At 36.7% G+C, this 19,434-nt stretch overlaps 1 protein-coding gene across 5 annotated transcripts in view; it reads left to right on the forward strand.

Moving 5' to 3' along the window:
- The window catches only part of LRP6 (LDL receptor related protein 6), a gene marked incomplete at both ends in the record, with an annotated part of 128,603 nt that overhangs the window by 10,201 nt on the left and 98,968 nt on the right, over positions 1-19,434 (forward strand). For all 5 annotated transcript variants that reach the window (XM_084255922.1, XM_084255923.1, XM_084255925.1 and 2 more), the window contains one exon: positions 9,390-9,783. In XM_084255922.1, coding sequence (XP_084112048.1) covers positions 9,390-9,783 — 394 coding nt within the window. The remainder of the gene's footprint in view (positions 1-9,389; positions 9,784-19,434) is intronic.

Raw genomic sequence — 19,434 nt, forward strand, 5'->3', positions numbered from 1 at the left:
ATTTAAGTGATGCTATCAGAAGCCTGATCTTAAGGGTACCTGGTAGAGTCCTTTTGAGCATTCATCCTTTGTTTACCACAAATCACTCTGTCCTGTACCTGATTTGCAAGTACTTTCAGGAACAAAGGATTTAAAATGGTAGTTACTTATTGCTGATAGTTTTAAAAGTGAAAGACCTGATGGGAATTTGTTACAGAAAATAATGCAGTTGACAAGGAAGGTTGGTTGTTTCTGTAGTATGTATGCCAAAATCTAGTCAGTTAAAAAGTATTTTAGACAAAATATCTCTAAGCATAATGATGAATGTTCTTTTAAAGAAGAATGACTTTTACTACTAATTTATGAATATTTAGGAATATAATCTTTGTGGAACAAAAATCCCAAAGATGATGATAAACCTCATGATATGATGTGTCATCAGTTGAGGATATCAAGAACATATAAAAATTATCAAATAAAAAGATTTAGTAAGTGGAGTAAGTCCTGAACATCTGTATAGTAAAATTTATAAGTGACTCTTCACTTTGAGAACCACTGAACTACTTATAGAATAATGTACTCATTTTAAGAGTCAGATTTTGAGTGAGTTAAAGCAATAACAACAAAACCATAAATGAATAACTAGAGTTATGACTGGCACTATATTGTTGTCCAATATCAGGCAAAGCAGCCCAATAATCTTGATAAGTAGAAGTAATATTTTTCCCACATTCTTAACCTAAGGAGGGTAAGCATGTCTTTCGATTTGGTAGTGCTTCCCATGCAAATCATAGCATTGACCAAATAAATCTATTTTTAACACCACCCCTTTTACAAGGTGAAAATTTACTTCTTTGTGAACTTCAGAGACCCTTTGGGAAATTTCAGACAGTTGTAGGTGTGAGAGACATTATTTAGGATTTGATTTTGAAAAAGCAGAATGTTTGAAGTTGTAAGGACATTAGAGCATTTAATTAAGTCTCTAGTCAGTGAGGAAAAAAATACATTGCTACCTATTTAACCTAAGTGTCAACAGTTTTTTGTGTTTTTGTTTTTTTTTTTTAAGGTAAACTTAGGAAGGAACATGATGGTAAAGAACCTTACTTCTTTCAAAAGAAGAAGACTGCCTTTTTAATTTTTTTTTAATAGTCATGGCCATAATAAATTCACTATTGAGCACAGGAACTTTTGAGAAGACACTGAATCTTCGCTTTCTAGGGAAATAACGAGGCAAAGAAAAACCTTTCATAAGCTCTTTATTAAGAGCCAACCAATAACCATAGAAAATGTCATTTCAGTAGAAAATTAAAGTCTAGTTTTGCGTATGTACAGTATTCTACACTAAAGGGCTTTTTTGAGAATCTTACAAATAACCCATCAATTCTTAGCCAGATTTAACCATGATAGTATTCCTATGTCATGAACTTTAAAAAAATTTCTATATCCATTTAGGTTTTGTTCTGCATCTTTCTTTTTCTCATTTTGGAGCAATTATTCATTGTTTTCTTTTTCCTTAATAAAACACATCCTCTGTCTTGCATACAAAGTTGTTCTTTTCCATTAATATTTCTCCTAATAGAGTCTCACATAAGATTATAACTTACAATTACAGTAACTGCTATTTTACAGGGAAAACTTATTGAGTTGGATAATTGTGAGCTGTTTGTCACGTATAGCATTTTGTATTAGATTGACAGAACTTAGATTACATATCTTACAACTTTTTATAGCTGTATGCTTTCCAAAAGTACAATTTGTTTTAATGTAGCAAAATGAACATATTCATTAATAGACTAAACTATACATAGCTTTTCAGTACCATGAGAATAGGTGAAAAATGAAGTAAACTTAAAGCTGTGATTCTGTATTCTGTTTAACTTAGAAATGACCCAAGGTTTTAAGTTACTAAAACATTTTGGAAACTGTATTCAGTTAGGCTTATTATAAAATAGAATGACTGTTGAAATAAAGTTTGTCAGAATAATGACTCAGTTTGGCTAAATACAAATGTGGTATGATGTTAGCTTGTTCTGTCATTAACCATATAAAAGTTTAGGAAGAACAAACAAAGTGGAATAAAAACATACACTGTGTTATACTCAGAGGACATAGATGTTCAACAACAGTATTTAACAGATCCCTTGCCAGAGATTTACCTAAATACCTGTGAACTTGAGTTCTTAAAACAGTTGGGTTGGTTTCTATAAAAATACTCTTGAAAATGTAAAAGTTTAATTCACTTAGTTCCTGGAAATTTTAGGAATATTTAATTTCAATAAACTCATTTTCAAGCCATTCAGAATAGAACTCCTTTAAGGAATTTTTGTAGTCTAAAATTGTATTTGGTAATAACATTTGAGATAGAACCTATTTAGTAGCATTCATATATATGTACATACATATATAATCTATACACAAAATCTTTCAGTTTGAAAACGTCAACATCTTTTTTTTTTTTTATGGAGGCATGTTTTATTTATTTATTTGTTTTGTTTATACATGCACTGGGTACAGGCAGAAGCGCGGGAGGGTGAGAGAATTCACCAGAGCCAGAGCGGGGAGCAGAGCAGGCAGAAGGACCTAAGTACACTGCTGAGGGGAGCAGCGGGCGGCAGGAGAGGTCTGCGCGCCATGTGGGACCCTCCTCCGGTGGCCGAGGAGCAGCCGGGGATCGAACTGGCGCCGCAGAGGCTGCGGGCAGCTTCGCAACCCAGCGCTCAACCACTGCACCACCAGGAAGGCCCTCGTCAACGTCTTTTAGAGAAGAATTAACTCTAGATTTAGCTCTTGTCCTTCATCTTTAATTTTTTTTTTTTTAAACTAGGGTTGTGATTCTGGCTCATTGAGCAAGTTAAAATTACCTGTTCAGTCAATATGAAAGGTTGAAGTAACTCTACCTGCAACATTTTCTTTTTCCTGAAGTGTAAACTTATGGAAGCTGTGGTCTAAATGTTGGGTGAGGGACTGAAGAGAAACCAAGTGACTGCCTCCACAGTTCATCTGAGTAATAAAAGATCCAACCTGTTTCTACTCAAATTTGTATTTATTTATCTATTTATTTATTTATTTTTAAGATTTATTTATTTGTTTATACAAGCACTGGGTACAGTCAGAAGCTCTGGAGGGTGAGAGAATTCACCAGAGCCAGAGGGGGGAGCAGAACAGGCAGAAGGACCGAGGCACACTGCTGAGGGGAGCAGCACGCGGCAGGAGAGGTCTGGTGCCATGTGGGACCCTCCTCCGATGGCCGGGGAGCAGCCGGGGATTGAACCGGCACTGCAGAGGCTGCGGGCAGCTTCGCAACCCAGCGCTCAACCGCTGCGCCACCGGGGAAGCCCTCTACTCATATTTTTAACTTAGTGTCCTTGAGCCAGCCCCTCATGAATTCCTAGTGAAGAAAATGGAGCCTAAAAAACTAAAGTGATTACAGGACGTTAGGGTTGGAGAAGGAAAGTAAAGGTCTAGTGAATGTGTAGAGGGGTGGAAGAAATGGGGTATTAAAGGAGGATAGATAGGTGGAAGATTCAAAGGAGCTGAAGGAAATGTTGAGGGTGAGTAAAAAGGAGAAAGGAAGAACCGTGATCGATGGAAAGGGAGAGATTTTAAACAAGCTAGTTTAGGGAGGTCCCAAAGTTTCCAAGGAGAACATTGAAGTTTTAAAATTTGTCTTTAGTAAAATTTTGCCATTTTTGAAGATACTGAACTGAGTTGGTTTTGAAATGAAGCATGCAGTCAATGGGAGAAGATGGGAGGAGGCTCAGTTGAGTGATAATTACCTATGAGATCAGAGAATTAAACCAGATCTGATAATTGAAAGGAGCTAAGAAAGCGTATTCCCTTGTGAGGGAGGAGCCAAGGACTGTTCTGCTGGTGTCTTAAAATCAAGCACAAAAGGCTTTTCTTTCACAGGTAGAAGTGAATAGTGCCAGCGGGATCTTTGTGGGAGAGTATGTCAAGGGAGTGGGAGTTAGCAGATAATATGACCAGCGCATTTGAACAGAAGATATTTTTCCTTTAGTCAGCTGATGATCCAATGAGTCTCAGAGAGGATATTCCATATTGGCTTGCTTAAGCTTATAGCTAGTATGGCTAGCCAAAGTTTAGAGGTCTTTGAGTGGGTGGGGGGGGGGCGACCTAACTAAACTTTGATCATGACAAGTCAGTGGTAAGAAGTGGTCATATATAACCAACTGAGCAGTACTTAATGTAAAATCCTTTTGGGTTATGACAAATAAATTTTTAGATTAGATCCTAGAAAATTCCATTTAAATATTAGTATGTTAACCATATTATTGTGTGCACTGCATTGTGCTAGGGTTTGGGATAAAATTAGTTATAAGGTACAGCTTCTGTTTCTAAGAGGTGGAGATTCTAAAGTAGGGAATATATTTTAAAAAATTGTGATTATCAAATAAATGGTAAAAACTGAAAGAACTCAAAGAAGAAAACCAAAGGCAACTAGAAAGATTCATGGAGTAGATAAGATTTGAATCTAACCTTGAAGATCTTAGGTTCACTTGTTGGGGTAATGAGAGAGGTATGGAGCGGGCAGGAAATTGAGTATATTGTGGTGATGGAGTATGGTAGGCTCACAGTTTATGTGTTAAAAACCAATTGTGTGATACAGAGACTGTAAAAGGTAAGTTTAGAGTCATCTGTTCAAGTCACAATGTGGAGAACTAAAAGGAGTTGAGACTTTGTGTCCCAAGCCTTCATATTGTAGGCAAAGGAAATCAAAAAGCTTTTTGAGTTGGATAAAGTAGAAGCAGTAGAAGTACAAAAGGAAAGGGGGGTAGTATTTAAGATCACTTACTATTAGGGCAGTTTAGGTGTAAGGTTGTAAATGTCTAGAGTAAGATCGTAATCTAAAACAGAATAGAAGGGGCTGATTTAAGGATATGCTGAAGAAGAATCAACAAGACAATAACAGGCCTTCTGGAGACAAAAGGGAGGCATCAAAGATGACTCCAAGGTGCATCAGTAAGAGAGTAGAGTTATATCATTGACCCGTGAGGCTTTTTTTTTTTTTTTTTTTTTTTTGAGGCGGGGAAGGGTGTTGAATTTAATTTAATGGAAAGAAGAGAAGACCAACAAGAAGTTATAGATGCAGAACGGAAGGTTAGTCTAAAGATGATTTGAAAATACCTTGCATAGAGGTATTTATTGACAAGTTGAACTTGTATAATTTTCTCTTACATCTTCTTGTTTGTTGAACAATAGAGAATCTTGGGGATACCTGTATTTGGGAAATAGGAGGAAGAGTTGAAATGATAAAGCAGGCAAAACATGACTGGGAAAACAGGAATTATAGGTAGGATAGTATAAAGAGATTCTGCTTAGGTAGGGATGTGGTCAGCATTTTTGAATGCTGTAGAGGGTTTGAATAAAGATTTAGTTACGAAGGCTTGGAGAAAGCAGTTTCAGTTGAGTAATGGGTGGAAAGTTAAATTAATAACCAGTGAATGGTGATATAAAGCATATCCTAATGTTATAAGATTTTGTGGTTAGAAGAAATATAATTATTCTCAGTGCTAGCAGGGTTAGGGTTATTAAAACAAAGTATTTTATAGCAGATACCTGGTAGGAACCATTGAATCCAAGGAATAGGGAACAATTAAGTTGCAGATACAGGAACCGTTGAATCCAAGGAATAGGGAACAATTAATTAAGTTGCAGGTACACATTAGGGAGACTGAACCAGAAGTATTACTTTAGCCTTAGAAAGGAGGAAGGACAGTTTGTTATTTAAGACTGAAGACAAGAAAAGGAGGGTGGGTGGACTATATAGAGATTTTTGAGAAGTTTAAGATGTTCTGGATGTGTGACATTTACCTTCTTCCAGCTTCGCTGAGATTATTTTGTGGGATGATCTCCAAATGGAAGATTCAAAGCATGGAATTTGTCTTTAGGAAAGCAGAAAGCGAAATTTTGGTTGGAAATTAATGAATGAAAAACAAGATTCCTAAGTAGAGTTTTTCTAACGAGATGTGGTAGACATGATGGTTATTGGGTTATGTGGGTATTAGGAAGTCAGAAGGTAAGCTTTTTGGAATGGAAGATAGGAGTTCACAGCATATATGCTAGAACTAGGGACAAGTCATATGGCTCCATTGTATATATTTTTTTAATAGTTCATGCATTTTTAAAAATATTTTATTTATTTATTTATTTATACAAGCGCTGGGTACAGTCAGAAGTGTGGGACGGTGAGAGAATTCACCAGAGCCAGAGGGGGGAGCAGAGCAGGCAGAAGGACCGAAGCACACTGCTGAGGGGAGCAGCTGGCGGCAGGAGAGGTCTGCGCGCCATGTGGGACCCTCCTCCGGTGGTCGGGGAGCAGCCGGGGATCGAACTGGCGCAGCAGAGGCTGTGGACAGCTTCGCAACCCAGCACTCAACCGCTGCGCCACGGGGGAGGCCCTCCATTGTATTTCTTCAGTAGATTAAGACATTATTACAAATCATATCTTTCAAGTATCCCATTCACTATATTGTTGAATAGATACTGGTGACAATATTTGTCGAAGGTATTCAGGCATTACTAGGGTGGTTGGACAGGATGAACTCTGGGATGTCCTTTTTACACTGTAGTACGTAGGTTTATATGCAGTCCTTTAGTAGGAATCTTCAGTTATAACTAATACTGTTACGTGAAATTAACTTGTGCCTCCTTTCTTTTCTTTTTTTTACTCAAAAGGCTTGTGAGACCTTAAATCACCAGGAAAGTTTTTAGGATTTTGTAGACCAGATGTTAATGTTTGACTGGAAAGTCATGAAAGACATTTGACTGCCATCTACTGTCACATAGACTTGGTATACAAATGATTTTCCAAGAATAGTGTCGTAAAGAAAGGTGCCCTATATATAAATTATTGCCGTTTTTGGATTTTAAGTTGTAAGTGCTCTAGTGTTACTGTTTATGCAGCACTTACTTAGTTAGCACTGTAGCCTTAACTAACAGGAATCTTTTTTTCTGAAATTTTTAATTTACCCATAGAATGAGGCTCTCAGTATAGGAATGCAGTGGACACTATGGACCTGATAAATAGTGTGATGTTTGAAGGTCAAAATGAGCTAAAGGTGAATCTGTGAGAGGAACTATTTAATTTGCTGACAGCAACAGCAGATACACAACATAAGCAGAAAAGGCTTTTAATCATTTTTAAAAAAGCTCTTTTGTTTTTGATGAAAATCTGTTTGCTTTTGACTGAAAAAAGTTGGATTTAAGCTTTATGGGAAGTTCATGTTGTACTTAAACTAGCTTAGGATCACTTTTTTCTTTATGCTTTTAAAGCACCTTAGTTTTTTAAATTAATTTCTTAAGAAAGAGGGAGTGTTTACTTTGAAGTGATAACTTGGTTTTGGCTGTGGATGATACAGTTTTAGACCTTAGTAATTGTGAGAGAAGATCAGGTAGATTATTGCATCATAACTGATATTACTTTTGCTGCTTCCTTTGTATTCTTCATCTTGGCCTCTGTGTCTGTGCAATTCAATAAGACCACTTGTCTGTTTAATTTTAATTAAAATTAAGTAAAGGTAAAAGTTTAGTTTCTTAGTCGCAGTAGCTGCATTTTTTTTTTTAAATTTTATTTATTTATTTATACATACAAGCACTGGGTACAGTCAGAAGCTCGGGAGGGTGAGAGAATTCACCAGAGCCAGAGCAGGGAGCAGAGCAGGCAGAAGGACCGAAGTACACTGCTGAGGGGAGCAGCGGGCGACAGGAGAGGTCTGCGCGCCATGTGGGACCCTCCTCCGGTGGCCGGGGAGTAGCCGGGGATCGAACCGGCACCGCAGAGGCTGCGGGCAGCTTCGCAACCCAGCGCTCAACCGCTGCGCCACCGGGGAGGCCCAGTAGCTGCATTTTTAATGCTCCATGGCTCCACATGTGGCCATTAGTAACTGTATTGCACAGTTGAGGCAACATTTCTGTCACCATAGAAAATTTTGTTGTGTAGTTATACTCTCATTCTTTAATTACTGTTGATATCACAGAAGTAAAAGAGACTTGGAATAGGTATTAAAAAAAAAACAGAATTTGTACTACAGTTCTAAGAGCTTCAACTTTCTCAAAGATAAATATTCTTTAGAATAGGCTTTATCTTTGTTTTTAGTGTTTGGTCTTATTCACAAGTCATTCTAATCATAATATAAACCATAATATAATAATATTATGAACTGTCTTTGCCAGACTATTAACAGGTATATTAAGGTATAATTGGCATGCAATAAATTATACATTTGGTAAGTGTAAAATTTAATGTTTTGACATGTGTATGTACCTCTAGAACTATCATCATAATCAGTGCAGATTTTCTCATATACCTTCTTTTTTTTTTTATAGAGGCATGCTTTATTTATTTGTTTGCTGGTTTGTTTGTTTGTTTTGTTTATACATGCACTGGGTACAGTCAGAAGCGCGGGAGGGTGAGAGAATTCACTAGAGCCAGAGCGGGGAGCAGAGCAGGCAGAAGGACCGAAGTACACTGCTGAGGGGAGCAGCGGGCGGCAGGAGAGGTCTGCGCGCCATGTGGGACCCTCCTCCGATGGCCGGGGAGCAGCCGGGGATCGAACCGGCGCCGCAGAGGCCGCGGGCAGCTTCGCAACCCAGCGCTCAACCGCTGCGCCACCGGGGAGGCCCTCATATACCTTCTTAATCCATCCTGCTCATTCTTCCCCACCTTCTCTGCTCACCTCTAGACAACTGCTGATCTACAGTTGAAATAGATTTGCATTTTCTACAGTTTTATATAAATGGAGTCATGCAATGTATACTCTAGTTTTTGTCTGATTCCTTTCACTCCGTGGAATTATTTTGGGATTCATCCATGCTACATGTACAAATGCTTCATTACTTTTTATTGTATGGATTATGGAGTACAATTTGTTCATCCATTAGTCTGTTGATAACTTTGGGTCAGATCCAATTTTGGTTATTACAAATAAGCTGCTACGAACATTTATATACAAGTTGTTGTACTGGCATGCTTTACTTCTTTTGAGTAAATACCTCGCTGTGGAATGGCTGGATCATATGGAGCTTATATTTCAACCTTTAAAAAAAACACCTAACTGTTTTCACCAGTGTATTATTTTACATCTCCACTAGTATTGTATGAGTGGTTCAATGGCCTCTAAATTTTGGTAGTGCCAAACTTTTTAATTTTATCTAACAGATGATTCAACAAGAAAAGACTGTCTTTGTGGAATTAACTCTCCTTGCAACTTTTTTTTTTTGTTTTTAAACTGCAAAAATAGTTTGTTTGCGAAAGATTTTAGGCAGCCTTTGATAGATTTTATTTACTCTTATTTTTGATAGTATTTACTCACTAGCATTGATTGAAACTCAATTTATAAGAACCAGTACAATTCCTTTTTATTTATGTATTTTTCCCTTTTTTGTTCTAGCGGCCCCTTTGTTGCTTTATGCAAACAGACGGGACTTGCGATTGGTTGATGCTACAAACAGCAAAGAGAATGCTACAATTGTAGTTGGAGGCTTGGAGGATGCAGCTGCGGTGGACTTCGTGTTTGGTCATGGCTTGATATACTGGAGTGATGTCAGCGAAGAAGCCATTAAACGAACAGAGTTTAACAAAACTGAGAGTGTACAGAATGTTGTTGTTTCTGGATTATTGTCACCGGATGGGCTGGCTTGCGATTGGCTTGGAGAAAAATTATACTGGACAGATTCTGAAACTAATCGAATTGAAGTGTCTAATTTAGATGGATCTTTACGAAAAGTTTTATTTTGGCAAGAGTTGGATCAACCCAGAGCTATTGCCTTAGATCCTTCAAGTGGGTAAGTTTTTGTGTAATGTAAAAAAGGTTATGATCTCCTCCTGGTTTCTCTCCTCTAGCACATCCCCCCCTCATATCCAAGAGAGAAGAAAGATCAAAAGACAAATTTTGGATTCTTTGGACTTCTTTGTCAAGTAGACTTCATTGTGGGAAGTTATGTTGTTTTCTTAAAGTAAGATGTTGTAAATAGTTTTGTTTCTAACAGCACCTGTGGGTTAGTCATACCTGCAAGCTTTGGTTTTTCTTTTGCATTTATTTGTCATATTAATGAGAGGGTAATTAGAAGACAGAGGCAGATGAAGACATAGTAAGAGTAGTATTTGATTGTTCAAGACAATATAAAGTCTGCGAATCTTAAAATTTTTATTATATACACAATCATTTTTTTACTTGTGTCCTTTATCTTAAACTTTTCATATTATTATCAGTATAGAATGAAAACTAAATATTAGTTGTTAATTAACTTATTTCCGATGAACTAAACCTGTATTTGCCTTGAAATTTTTATTTTCTAATGAGAAGGGAACTTAAGAGCTATGGATACATTCCATTAGAAAATATGAACCTTGTCCCTACATTGCTTGTCTGTTGCCATGCCTCAGTCCTACCATATGCCATTCCCTGATCTGTATTGAATACATTGTCATGCAGAGCCTGTTAAGTCTAGGTTTAGGTAATTGTCTTAAACATGAAGTTGAAATGAATTGCTAATAATTGTTTAAAATCTAAAGATAAATAACCGGTGTGTAACTATTTTAATATTTTGTTTTCTTTGACTTTCAAGTATGTTGGATGTTTTAAAGCTCCTTTAGAGGAGAGTATATGTTAAAGAAGTAAAATTTTATGTGTTCCTTATTTTGATGTCACATTTTATTTGGTGATGAAGATTAAAGAAAGGGCATGTTGTAGAAAAATGAAGACCTTTGTCTGAAAGATAACATGGGTAGTTTTGGGGAGTGAAATTTTAGGATGAAGTTCTGGAGCACATAATATATATTATATATTTTATGTAAATATTTAAAACATACATTTTTAGAGGGGCACTAATAGGTATCTGTTAAAATTGGATGATCTTAATAAAACATTGACAAATATTACACCAGTTCTGGTGGTAGGGAAAAGGATTGAGGGTACTGAGGAGGAGGGCTCAGGTGTTGGATGTACAGAAGACTGTAGTGATTGAAGAATTTGGTTGTCAGAACTTGCAAGATATTTTTGAGAAAAGGAGTCTGTTTTGCCAATGTTTATAAGTTTCAGGGAGTGTTGAAATGTTTCTGAAAGTATTGATTTGTATAACACAGGGTTTTGGGGCTTTTAGTGGTTGTTAGGGACTAATAACTTTGGTGAAATGATAGTTTTTTTGTTTCCTTTTGTTATTTAGTCTTATAACTTAAAGGTGATAATGGAGATTCACCCAAGTATCTATTTAATGGTCAGAATGTTCAGAGATCTGCTTTTGTACTTTCAAGAGAGAGTAGGGATAATTTTAAGGATTTGCTGTGTATTTAAGGAAGAAAACTTGGGAGAGACAACTTTTCTTTCTTCAGAATATGTTTGTTAGCATTATGTAGCATATTTGTGGAGGGAGGAAGAGTGCTAAAGGAGTTAAAAGGGCTGCAAGAGCTCTTGAGGAGGACAGGTGGATAAAATAATTTGCCACAATTCCGGACCAGCATCATGATCATTTCTGTAAGGGATACTGATTATGTGATAGCACATACTCAAGGGAATTGAATTTATTGGGGAACTTTTGACTATTCAGGATCTAATTATTTAATGAGCAAATGAATCATTCTCATTTTGTCCCTAAAACTAACAAGTTTTACTTCCGGCTGGCAGGTCTGACAAGGTCTTAGGAAGTTTGCCATGTGATTAAAAAGTACATTAATGTTTCTCTGGCTGTCATTTATCCTTGATACTTTCCAGTATTGAAAGTGAGAATTCACCAAAGATTTGGCTGATAGAGGATATTAACAAAAGGATCAATAATAATTTGCTGTGAAGTAGTGTGATTTAAGCTTCTAAGAGATGTTCAGAGAGAATAACTGAATTTTTCCTTAAACTTGAAGGTCTGGTTAAATATCTAGTGAAATACTTTTCATTGTTTTTTAAAAAAAAATTAGAGTATTACAATTGATTCATTCATACTCTATTGGACATTGTACATCTAGGTTTCCTACAATGCAGAATGATAAATAACCCTGTTGAAATATTCATTGGTTTTGTACTTCCTTAGCATAGGTATCTATGTTAATCTTTTATATTCTTAACAGTCTCAAATGGGTTTTTAAAAATTCTTTTTATTGAGGTAACATTAACTACATAGGTTTTAGGGTACACCTTTTCACTTCATCTTTCATTGTTTTTAGTGTCTGTGATTGGGGGTGTGTGTGTGTGTGTGTGTCTGTGTGTGAACTCACCTTTTCCCTTTCTTTAAAAGTTCATCTCTTAAAACTTCTTTTGATTTTTAGGAAGACATTTTGCATGATCTAGCTATTTTTTAAACAATGCAACCAAATGGTGTACATGGGTCATTAACATAATGGAGTATATTTAAAATTATACTTTAAACTTCTACATTTAAAATGTATTCTGTCAAGTGATCTTTCAGTGTTGATCTTTGTGTTAAAGATTTGTGGTTTTAACGAAAAAGTAATTTTGAATCGAATATATCACTTACCAAATAGAAGACATTATTTCCAGATTTTTTTGGGAGGGGGGGCAGTGTGGAATGAAGCTTGTTTTCCAGAGATATAGTATATGAAAACAGTGCTGAGGAAAAATGTAGGCTTTTTCAGAATTCCAGAATCCTGGGTTATGAGGTTTAGAGGAGCTGACTGAGCTCTCTCACATCAGCTTATGTAAAAGGAAAGCTATTGAATGGCTGGTATTGTTTGAGCCCTGGGAACTAGTGCAGACATCTGTGTGCTTTTGGATGTATGGAGTTCTTTGTGTAATCAGTTCATTTAGCCTAGACTGAAGGAAGATTTTTATTTCCCTCCCTAAATTTGGCCCCTATTAGTCTGAGATCTTTTTTTTCCCCTCTTGAGTGACTGGCAGTGTAGAATTGAGAATAATGAAAAGGAAAACGTGTGCATGGAAATAATTCCAGAAATGAACAACCAAAATTACAGAAAGCACGATCCTTACTTTGTAGTGAGAAATACTTCTGGCTTTGTGGGCTGCTCTTAATGGTGTAATTTCTAAATCTGTTCCATAATGACCATACTATTAATGATCATAATCACTATTGAGGACTTGCTTTTTAAATTTATTTTTTATTGGGTTAATATTTATAACACTATGATTTAGAGGTATATCTTACAGGCCTGTTCTTAAATCATTTTGGTTTTTTTCACAAAATTAAACTATAGTGATTAATCAGAAGTGAATTCATACTAAACAACTTTGAATGATGGATAGATACATTTTTATCATCATTAAATACTTAACAACACCGAATCTCCTGCTTTAAAAATGCTTGCAGATCTAGCTCAAAAGAAAAAGATTGACATAATTTCCCCATAAGTTACATACTTGTAGAAGTCGCGTGTTGAATATGTTTAAAAGTAGTTTTTACACCAGTATATCCCACATGACTAAAATAGTTTTTGTCACATAGTAGGTGTTAGTACTTTTTGAGTGACTGAACCTTGTATTTTTCTTTCATAATATTTTTAGTTTTTCTTGTTAGTGGTGAAAGTGTTTTCTAAGCACATGTAATTTTAGTATGGCATCTTATGAATTCGAAATCAGTATGGCTTTGATTTTAAATGCTTATTTAAAACATATTTAAGGGCCTCCCCGGTGGTGCAGCGGTTGAGCGCTGGGTTGCCAAGCTGCCTCTGCAGCGCTGGTTCGATCCCCGGCTGCTCCCCAGCCACCGGAGGAGGGTCCCACATGGCGCGCAGACCTCTCCTGCCGCCCGCTGCTCCCCTCAGCAGTGTACTTCGGTCCTTCTGCCTGCTCTGCTCCCTGCTCTGGCTCTGGTGAATTCTCTCACCCTCCCGCGCTTCTGACTGTACCCAGTGCATGTATAAACAAAACAAACAAACAAACCAGCAAACAAATAAATAAAGCATGCCTCTATTAAAAAAAAAAAAGAGTGGAAAATGTAAGCAACTATTTTTAGGCAGATTATATAGATTTATATATGTTTGGAGGTAGATTTTGGGAGACTATTACCTAAAAATTAAAGATATTAGGAAAAAAATTCCAGGAAATTTGGATTATAGCTTTGGCTTTTCCAGTCTTTGGCATATGAATCAAGGCCCTTGGAAGAAATACAAAGTAAGTGTGTGTGTGCGCATGTGTGTGTGTTGTGTGTGTGTGTTTGTGTGTGCACGCACAAGCATTCTCAGCTGTTAGTGTAGAACTTACTCTTCTAATAATCGTATAACCTTAATAAAAACATTACCTCAATAAAAACAAAAGGTAATACTTGTATAAAAAAGTTCTTTTATAACCTCCACCCAGCTTCTCTTAATATTAATATTTTGTATAATCATAGAACAGTTTTCTGAAAATTATTGTTGTTACATATTAACTAATCTGTAGATCATAGTTGAATTTGTCCAGTTTCCCGCTAGTTTCCTTTCTGGTCTAGGATCTCATATTTCATTTAGTCGTTATCTCCTTATTCTTTTCTAATCTGGTACATTTTAGCAGTCTTTGTCTTTTATGACCACAGCCCTTTCGACAATTACTGACCCATTGCTTTGTAGACTGTCTTCTCAGTTTGAGTTTGTTGGATGTTTTCTTATGATTTAAGGTTACACATTTCTCACAGGAAAACCACGTAAATGTGTCATGCTCTTCTCAGGGCATCTATCAGCAAGTCCACAACATGAATACCAGTAGGGTTATACTTGGTCCCTAGCTTTTATTGTGTTTTTGCCAAGATGTTTTTTAATACTGTATTTACTATTTTTTCATGTAATATTTGAAGCTATGCAATCGTCTTATTTCTCATCATACTTTCATGTACTAATTTTTGTACTCTTTCATGGTTTTTTCTTGGAACAAATGTTACTGTGGTTGCAGATGGTGATTTTTTTTCCTAGTCTCATTGTTCCTCTTACATGCATTGCTATTTAACGTTCCACCTTACAGAAAACTCTCTTGTCTCTTCCACTTAGTTATTCAATTATATATGTTAGTATGGACTCCTGGCCATTTATTTTATTGTACAGGTTGTAATCCATTACTCTTATTATTTCTCTCTGAAAATATCCCAGATTTAACCATTGGGAGTGCCTTCAAGTGTTTTTCCATGTTCTTTTGACACACCTTTGTCATGTTGTAAGTACTTTTTTAGTCTCTGGCGACACAAGCTCTTCCATTTTCTGCCTCAACCTTGGAATCAACCATTTCTACAAGGACTCTCTCCTTTTATTGGAAAATGTTATTTAGAAACCAAGATATGGAAGCTAAGTGTATTCATTGTACTGGGTTTTTGTTAATTTTGGGTCCCCTCAGTGTACTTAGTTAGGGAAATGGCTCTAGATCTGTGTTTCTATCTGTGTATTTAAAAAAGTGAGTTTGTGTTGATATTTCTGGTTCCATTCTACTACTACACAATTACATTACAGTGACAGTCATCACTTAACGTTGACTTTAAGTGAAACCATGTATAAGAAGGCAGGTCCTCAAATCATGCATTTCTTTCAAGGCCAGCTGGGATTTTTTTTTTCCACCCTCTGTGTTTTTTTTTTTCCCCTCCTTGAAGTTGTAACTAATAATTGCATGAAAGGATGCTATTTGAGGACATGCTGTGTGGTTTTCTCCTTTTCCTTTTTTATCACTCCTTTTTGTGATCGTGTGAAACCTGTTTCTTATTATTACAATGTATTTTCTTACTTGCTCAATCTTTGTGTACAAGATTTTCAGAATTAGTAACTTGTACCCTTATGAGAAGCACATTTACTGTCCAGAATACAATACTATAAAAATACTATCAGTAGACTCAAAATACTCTCTCCCAAATTTATTTAGGTGATTTCTTTCCTAGCAGTTGTAGTGTGGTTATGTGATTTATTTATTATTGTTTGTAATACATTTTTAGCATTCTCCCATATCCCAGTTGCTTTTAATTATCAAATTATTTTGGAGCTATGTGAAAAAATTATCTTGTCGGGCCTCCCCGGTGGCGCAGCGGTTGAGCGCTGGGTTGCGAAGCTGCCCGCAGCCTCTGCAGCGCCGGTTCGATCCCCGGCTGCTCCCCGGCCACCGGAGGAGGGTCCCACATGGCACGCAGACCTCTCCTGCCGCCCGCTGCTCCCCTCAGCGGTGTGCTTTGGTCCTTCTGCCTGCTCTGCACCCCCCATCTGGCTCTGGTGAATTCTCTCACCCTCCCACGCTTCTGAATGTACCCAGTGCTTGTATAAATAAATAAATAAATCTTAAAAAAAAGAAAAAAAGAAAAAATTATCTTGTCTAAGTTAGAAGTAACACAAAAAGTTATATTCAAGAATAGTGTCCTTCCTCCTTATCTCTTCTATCCTGGTTCCATTTTCCCTTTCTGTCCAGCTGGTTTCTGCCTATCCCCTTTAGATGCCTTAATTACATATTTTATTTTCTTGAATTCTTTTTTTGCATAAATGAGCAGATATTTATATTTTATATTACTATATTCCTCTTTTTCTTACATAAAAGTAACATGGTATTGATGCTTTTTTGCTTTATTTTTTTGCTTAACAATACTTGAGTATTCTTCCATTTCATTTCATAGAGGTTGTCCTCATTTTTGCAACTGCATTGTGTTCCATTGTGTGAACACACCACAGTTCATTCAACCACTCTCCAAATTAAAGACATTTAGGCTCTTTAGTTAGGTTTTTTAAAGCAGATCTACAGAGTGACATTTCGTTTGTGAATACAGTTAAGTTCTCACTTAATATCCTTGAGAGGTTCTTGGAAACCACACGTTTAAGGAAAAAGGCATAATGAAACTATTTTGACCATAGGATAAATGGTACAAGTGAGAGTTAAGTCCAGTGGCATATTTCTGGTCATAAAAACATTACTAGACTTCTTTTGCAATAAGCAAAGACCCGAAACACTTTAATTTAGATGGCAATTCGTATTCATTCATTTTCCAACCCGTTTATTCCAGTTCCGGGTCTTCGGTGGCTGGAACCTATCATGACAGCTCAGGGCAAAATGCAGGAACCGAGCCTGTACAAGATTCTATCACAGGGCACACTCCTACACATGTGCATTTGTTCATGCCGGGAATGTTTAGATACTCAGTGACCTCACATGCACATCCTTGAAATGTGTGGGGAAAATGAGTCTTCGGAGGAAACCAGTGCAGACATGGGGAGAATGTACAATTGTCCTGGGTAGGAGTGGGTTTGGGCTCCTTGCTCCCCTTCATCAGTGTTATAAAGAAAAAACATTGAAAGAATTGATGTACTTCATTTTGCATCTCTAAAACTTTACTTCCATATCCACCATCGTCTTCCAGTCCTCCCTCCCCTCAAGTAAGCAGTTCTTTGATACTATAAATTACTTGATATTGAGATTGTATTGTTAAGTGAAAATATAGAGTGCATAAGAGCATTGATAGCATGTTTCTCTTATGTGAAAAAAGGGGACTATTAGAAAATATACATGTATTAGTTCATTTGTGCAAAAAGGAATTCAAGAAGACAATTAAGGTATCTACAGAAATGACCTTTAGAGTTGATATGTTTGAATAAGGATCCAAAACAAGTTGCATTTGTTTTGTGCCTCTAAGTTTTCCTGAAATGCCACTCATCACTTCCCTTTTTTTGCCTACCCTGTTGACTTCATTGAAAAGATTCAACAGTTGTCCTGTAGACTGTTCTAGATTTTGAATTTTCTGACAGGTCCTTGTGATGTTTGGTTTACTTTTATCCCATTATATTTCTTTTTTGTCCCAGAGAAACAATATTTTTATTCTTCCTCTTCCTCCTCTTCTTCTGGCAATTTTAGCGAGACCCTTTGTTCCATCAAAATTTCCTTTCACGTACAGTTGGCAGCATCTTTTTCATTCTTTTCAGCTTTATCATTAAGACTGCTTTTTACTGTCGTGTAAATTATTGCACATCTCACCTAGCTTCTTTGCCATGTCTCCATAGAGATACCAGGGTTTGTGGATTTGATCTTCCAACACAATTCTGAACAGAACAGGAAGAACCCATTCAGTGGTCTTTTTAGCGGCATTGGTGTCCTCCTCCTTGCCGCCCTTAACTGTTCCATAATCCTTCATTTCCTTCTCACGGTCCACTTAATCTGCTTTTGCCTTTTCATCAGATTTAGACTTCTCTTTCTCGGACATTGTCTTCCACTTCTTAGAGTATTTCTTGGAAAATTCTGCAAAGTTAACAATCACCTTTGGGTTATTCTCCTTATGGTCCTCTTCACATGTCTGCACAAAGAAGTCAGAAGCAGGACACTTGCCTCTGATTCCTTGGGATCACCTTTAGCCATCCTCTACTGTTCCCTCGTCTGGGCAGAACACAACATTCAAGCACCTCGGTTTTCCCCAGCCCTGCACTAGCTGCCTCTGCCAGAGCCTCTTTACTTATGCTTCTTGTAAAATGAAATTAGACATGAAAACGTGGTTAGTGATGAATTCAACATTTTGGCACAAATGCTTCAAAGGTAGTGCTGAGCGCTTTGTCTGCATCATTATCAGAAAGTAATTATTCTTGTCCTGCTAGGTGTGATGCTAAGATGGTTCAGGAGGTGAAATGTTGTTATTTTTATTATAAAATTGAGTTTCCTTATATCCTTCAAGTAATTTGTAGAATGGTCCTTTGGGACTTTGACAATGTCCACTTCCTCAACTCTTGTTCTGGCATACATTGAGGATCTTGTATTTCACTGGGGCTGTCTGTTACTGTTTTGTGATATCTTGTTCTTCATGTATTTTAATTCCATCTTTTATGTGCTTTAATCACTTGAAACACTTACAATTTCAGATTGTTAAGTTGTCTGAAGTTCTTAGAAATGTACTTTGTTCTTGTTCATATTTGCTGATCCTTGCTCATGGTTCTACCTTGGTGTTTTACAGTTTTGGATTGTGAGCTGATCTTCAGTGGGGTGTCTGTGAGAATCTTAAGTGGCTTCTTTGGGGGCATATTCCTCTAAAGAGGATTTGCTTTTGCCAATATCCTATAGGTGTTTACAGATACCACTTTTTTTTAAAAATTAAAACATAATTTATAAACAATAAAATTTGTAAACCTAAGTGCACAGTTTTGACAAATATGTACACCTATATTACCACCCTGTGCAAGCAGAGAGCACTTTTTATGTTTAAATTTTTTATTTAGGAGTTCCTGTACTGTGGATAGAATAAATTAAAAATCTAAACTTATGTGAGGGCAAATCTTGTGGTTACAGTCTTTTGGTGACTCCCCCCCAGCACCTTTTCAGAGCTTAGGCCAAGAGAGAAAAGCTTCTTTGTTTCCCTCTGCCAGTGGCAAATTTTTCTACTGCATTGTTCCTGAGGGTCTGTGCATTGTGCAAGAATCTTACTTTTAACACAGTGATTCTTGTGTGTCAAGGCCTTGTATTCTTTGCTGCTTTGCCTCTGAAACAGATGTCCCTCAGTTTCTAAGATCAGAAAATCCTGTAGTATAAATGTGTATGGCTTTTCACTTCCGTGATCTTATTTGGA

This window comes from Talpa europaea (assembly GCF_964194135.1).
Source record: "Talpa europaea genome assembly, chromosome: 15".
NCBI classification, from domain to species: Eukaryota; Metazoa; Chordata; class Mammalia; order Eulipotyphla; family Talpidae; genus Talpa; species Talpa europaea.